The sequence below is a fragment of the Echinops telfairi genome, unplaced genomic scaffold, assembly GCF_000313985.2.
Source record: "Echinops telfairi isolate 266 unplaced genomic scaffold, ASM31398v2 ScPeMD7_1;HRSCAF=3_0, whole genome shotgun sequence".
Classification (NCBI taxonomy): domain Eukaryota; kingdom Metazoa; phylum Chordata; class Mammalia; order Afrosoricida; family Tenrecidae; genus Echinops; species Echinops telfairi.
The window spans coordinates 4,103,509-4,108,586 of NW_022103896.1; the positions used below are offsets into that span (position 1 = coordinate 4,103,509).

General features: G+C 54.0%; 1 protein-coding gene across 1 annotated transcript in view; it reads left to right on the forward strand.

Annotated features, from left to right (window-relative positions):
* Positions 1–5,078, forward strand: part of FAM135B (family with sequence similarity 135 member B) — a 235,072-nt gene that overhangs the window by 175,868 nt on the left and 54,126 nt on the right. The window contains exons 5-6 of the mRNA XM_045286938.1: positions 167–237; positions 4,099–4,272. Coding sequence (XP_045142873.1) covers positions 167–237; positions 4,099–4,272 — 245 coding nt within the window. The remainder of the gene's footprint in view (positions 1–166; positions 238–4,098; positions 4,273–5,078) is intronic.

Consider the following 5,078-nt stretch of genomic DNA (forward strand, 5'->3'; position numbering starts at 1 on the left):
CCACAGGGTCCCCATAGTACATGCATAGAACTTCTGCTTTAGACACAGATAGCATATTAACTTGATGGTGAGATTCTTTTCCTGCACTCTGGGAAATAGAACAGTTCCATCCTATATTTGGAAAGATCTGGTGTCTGAAACCCCTTGGACTTTGTTTCTCTTGTAGGTGGAAGATGCACTGAGTGAAGTGGACTTTCAACTCAAGGTGGACCTGCACTTCACGGACAGTGAGCAACAGTGAGTATCCCTACACTCTTTGAGCTAGGATAATGTGATGCGCACCTGCCAACACCGCTTTCCCACTCCTGATGCACCCTCATGGCCCTGAACCTCAGACCCCCTATTTCTGAACAATCATGGTGCCCCTGCCATAGCTACTCCAGGAGCATGGCCTCATCTCCAATGGTGTGTATTTGAGGCAGGTAGCCAAATGTTGCTCCCAGAGATGATTTCTGTCTCCCTGGTTTGATGGATTTATACCTTCTCCTACTGGACATCCCCAGTTACTCTCAAAGCAATGTTCATCAGGATTTGGGATTAATGACCTTATGAGGCTGCACATCCCAAATCCTCTTCAAAATCAAAAGAAATTCTTCCAAGATCCCACAGCTTGGGACTAAATAGCTGCTGTTGTTGTTTCCACTGCCTAAAAATGGAAAATCCATGTATGGGAAACCTGCCGATTAAATTAGAAGGTGGTACCATTCTTTCACATGAATGCTTCCTTTAAGTGTATGCTGTGGCTCCTCCCACCTGAATTGCCATGTCAGAAAACAGTTTTTCAGGTAATAAAGAGTCCTTTAAGTGTCATATCCAAGCTCAAAACTCTCTTGCACAGTACCACTTCTCCTTGCTGCCCCCTTTCTTTACCCCAGCCCATCTTTCCCTGGGGTGGAGAGTCCCTCCTGCAGAACCGGGGCACAGTGGGGACTTCAAGTCTTCTTCATCTCCTCCCCTCCTGTGGTCGGTGCCCCTCCCGGCTCAGGCACAGAGAGGATGAAAGAGCCTCCTATCATTCTGATTAAAGAGACACCTTTCCTGGTTGGGTCACTCAGCGTTTGCAGGAAGCTCTCGTGGGCAGCCTCTCCTCCAAAGAACCCATCTGTGGGCTGTGGGAAGAGGTCCCTTTCACGGATGGTTCAGTGGTAGAGTTGTCGCCTTCCATGCAGGAGACCCGGGTTCTATTTCAGGCCAATTCACGTCGTGTGAAGCCCTCACTTATCTGTCCTGGGAGGCTTGTGTGTGGATATTCCATTCTGAGATAGACTAGGAAGAAAGGCCCGGCGATGGACCTCCAGGGACACAGAGAGTGAGGCTCTCTCACCATCCAAACAGTGGCTAGTGGAGATCCTGTATGCATACAGGGGATCGGTCCCATCAAATTGTGCTAAGTGCAGTCTTTACGGCTCTGTGTTCATCTCTCCATCAAGAGGTGTCAAGCCTGTCTCACTGGACGCCTTTAGGAAATGGACATCATTGCAGAATACACACCTCAGGGGGCTGTTGGATGGATTCCTGGTGGCACGGTGGCATATGAGTTCGGCTGCTATATGCAAGTTCAGCAGTTCAAACCCAGCAGCCACAATGCAGGAGAACTGTCAAGGGTCTCTGCTCCGGTGAAGATGGACAGCCTCAGGAGCCCCAGTGGGCAGTTCTGCCTTGTCCTCCAATATGATTGCAAAGAACGGGAACTGACTCAATATTAGCAAATGGATGGTAAAGACCGAGAGCTCGTACAGACGAGGAGCCAAACTCACAACCTCCTGAGTCCCTTCCTTTTCCTGGGCTTGGTCTGAGTGGCAAGGATGCTAGGCTCTGACGAGTAGCTTCCTTTCCGTGATGCAAAAGCGCTTAATAACAAACAGAGAAGGGCATTTCATGGAGAATGAGATTAGCTAAGAGGAAGAGGAAGCCAGAGGTGGGGGAGAAATTGGGATTGGCTTTTTGTTGTTTTCATTTTCCTAAATTGGATTGGAGGAGGAGGGTGAGCCTAGAGAGCATCCTGAGGGTACACGCTAGGTTTGACACATGTCTGAGGCAGGCGGCGCCTGTATCTCCATGCAGAGCTGAGCAGGGATGGAAAGGAGACACATGTCGCATGAGCTCAGGGACACAGGGCTCGAGAAGTTGAGCTGGTCCAGCAGGTCTCCACGGGTGGGTGATTTTTGTCCCCAGGGGATATTTGTCCATGCCTGGAGACACCTCTGTCACCCTGAGAGTGGGCTGCCGCTGGCACCCTGTGAGTAGAGTCCAGGGATGTTGCTCTACACTGCACAGTGCACAGGAGAGCCCAGCGCAGCGAGGTCCGGTCCACACACCGGCATCCCTGGGCTGGAGCATCCCAGGGGAGGTAGACCTCACCTGTGCATCAGCTACTCAGGTTGTGGGCTTGGGGTGGGGGGCCACTGGAGCTCACTGCTTCTCAACAGAACCTATCTGCCCTAAAGAGCACGATTAGAACATTCTTCAGCTCAAGGAGAAGGCTGCCTTTCTGTTGACCCTCAGTCCATCGCGATTCTACTCCTTGGGCCCCCCTGGGGCATTCCTGACTCTGAAGGTCTGCTCTGCAAGTCAGCACTTCATCTCCATGGGAACGCCAAGGCTCCCTCTCGATGTGCTTATGTTCTCTTGTTTATTGGTGTGACCTGGGTCATTTTTACTTCCCTTATAAGAACCCAGGCATTCTGCTTGCGTCTGCACAGATTCAACTCGATAGGGACAGATTTTTCTAAATCATGCTTTGGGATCCTGGATTTTTTACACGATGGAGATCGGGGCAACCTGGCCATGGAGCAAGTCTTTGGGTACCATTGATTCCATTAGCCTGTGCTCACTTCCCCTTTGGGTCATGCCCACCACCTGTCACACTCTCCCACCCTGCCATCGCACGACTCACACTCTCTAGTGTCACAGCGCTCTCACTGCACTATCACTCTCTATGCTGGGAAAGCAAACGCAGCCATGTGACACGCTTTATGGCCATATTTGCTAAAAGCGGTGACCTGGATCGGAACCCGCACAACCTCCCAGCTCTGCCAGGCTGGTGCCGAACAGACAGCGCATCGGACAGACCTCGGGCTGGAGCTTTCCTTTGGCCTGTGACTGTGCACACTGAACCCAGGTCAGCTCTGCTCCTGCCGTGGGAAACGGAACAGCAGGAGTTCATGCCTCCTAGGGTGCCCTACAGAAGAACGGGGAAAGCACCCTCTAGGGCTCATACTTCAAAAAGGTAGATGCCCTGCCATCTCAGCCACCCTGTCTGGCTGGAGCTGAAGGGTACCTGTGGATGAGGTCGCCTACCTCTCCCGGAGTAGAAAGCCTCAGCTTTCTCCCATGGCGCAGTGGGTGGTTTCGAACTGCTGGCAGCATGGTTAGTAGCCCAATGTGTAACCTGCCATGCCACCAAGGCTCCGCTGCCTGGCTCATGCTCTTAGGGGTAATATGATTCAGTCTGTAGCCGGAGACTTGCAGTCAGCCTGTCGTCCTGTCCTGGTCTCAGTGTGCGAGGACGCAGCTGCTCACAGTGCCGAGCAGAGGGAAGACCACCACCTGGTGTCTGGGGGCCTCGCTGGGCAGCTGATGAGGGGCCAGGGGAGATGAGTGAGCAAGAGGGCTGAGGTGTGTGGAGAGGAGCCACGGAACGCGTCTTGGTCATCGCTGACCTGACTTGTGGGACTCACTCATCCCACGTGGTTGCTTAGCAGCGGTGTGATTCCAGGACATTCTTTTCCAGCTCTGAGCCTCGGTTTCTTCAGCTGCTGACTCCAGGTTCTCCCATGCAGGCAGGGCCCCATGGGGCTTATCCAGGCAAAGCACAGAGCAAGGCTGTGGCAGGGGTCCCCTGGTGGAGACAAAGGAGTTGGGTGGTATTGGGGGTACTAGGTTGGTGGTTCAAACCCACCAGCCACTCTGTGAGAGAAAATATTTCAGCCTGTGAAGAGTACAGCCCAGGACCCCCCTGGAGGAGTTCTGCTCCATCGCGCAGGGCTGGTGTGAGTCCGAACACCCAGGGGATTGGGGTGGGGGCAGGAGCTGGGTAGCTGGGGTGCTGCAGGAAACTCCGCCTCTGCTAACAGGAGCTCCCCTTTTGCCTTCTAGGCTGCGGGAGGTGGCCGGGGTGCCTCTGATCAGCAGCCGCACGCTGGGGCTCCACTTCCACCCCCGGGCCGGGCTGCACCACCAGGTGCCCCTCATGTTTGACTACTTCCACCTGTCAGTGATCTCGGTGACTGTCCATGCTGCCCTGGTGGCGCTGCAGCAGCCCCTGATCAGGTACAATGTCCTGTGGGAGCCCGAGGCAGGGCCACTCGGCTGTCTGTGTGTACCTCTGTCCCAGGTGGGCCCAGAGAGGTGGCCTGTGGAGGCCAGGGGTGCACAGACCAGGAACGCCTTGCTCAGGGCAGGGGTAGGAGCAGGGAGATGAGCAGGGATGTGTGCGATAGACATGTGCTATAAGGGGTGGGTTCATAGTACATCATGTTCATGTGTGCACGCGTGTACATAACTGTGTGTGTACATGTGGACGTGTGCACAGAAGGCAGCTGACTCCCTCCTCTCCTGCTGCCTGTGGCTCTGGACACGATTGTCATCTAACACTCAAGGGGGTAGCCCAGGGCCCCTCTTATCCCACACTGAGATGTGTCACCCAGAGTCCCCGAGCAGCCAGGATTGAGGAGCGGAGCGAGCTGCTTTCTGAGAGAGAGGAAGAGATTTTGCCTGGGTGGGATATCTCTGCTGGCTCAGTGGTAGAAGTATCACCTTCCATGCTGGAGACCCAGGTTCAAATCCCAGATGGTACACAGCCACCAGAGGCCTGTCCACCAAGGCTCACGTGTCGCTGTGTTGCTGGACAAGTTTCCACAGAGCTTCCAGTCAAGGATGGTCTAGGAAGAAAGGCCTGGCTATCTCTTTCTGATAAGCCTGTGAACCACCTTGGTCTAGTCCCCAACTGCTCACAGGCACTGTGCAGGACCAGGCAGTGTTCCGTCCCCACGAATCAGGGTCCCCCAACATCAACTCATGACAACAACCCTTTATGAGGGGTCAAGGAAGTAGGGATGCTTTCCGTGGGTAAGAGG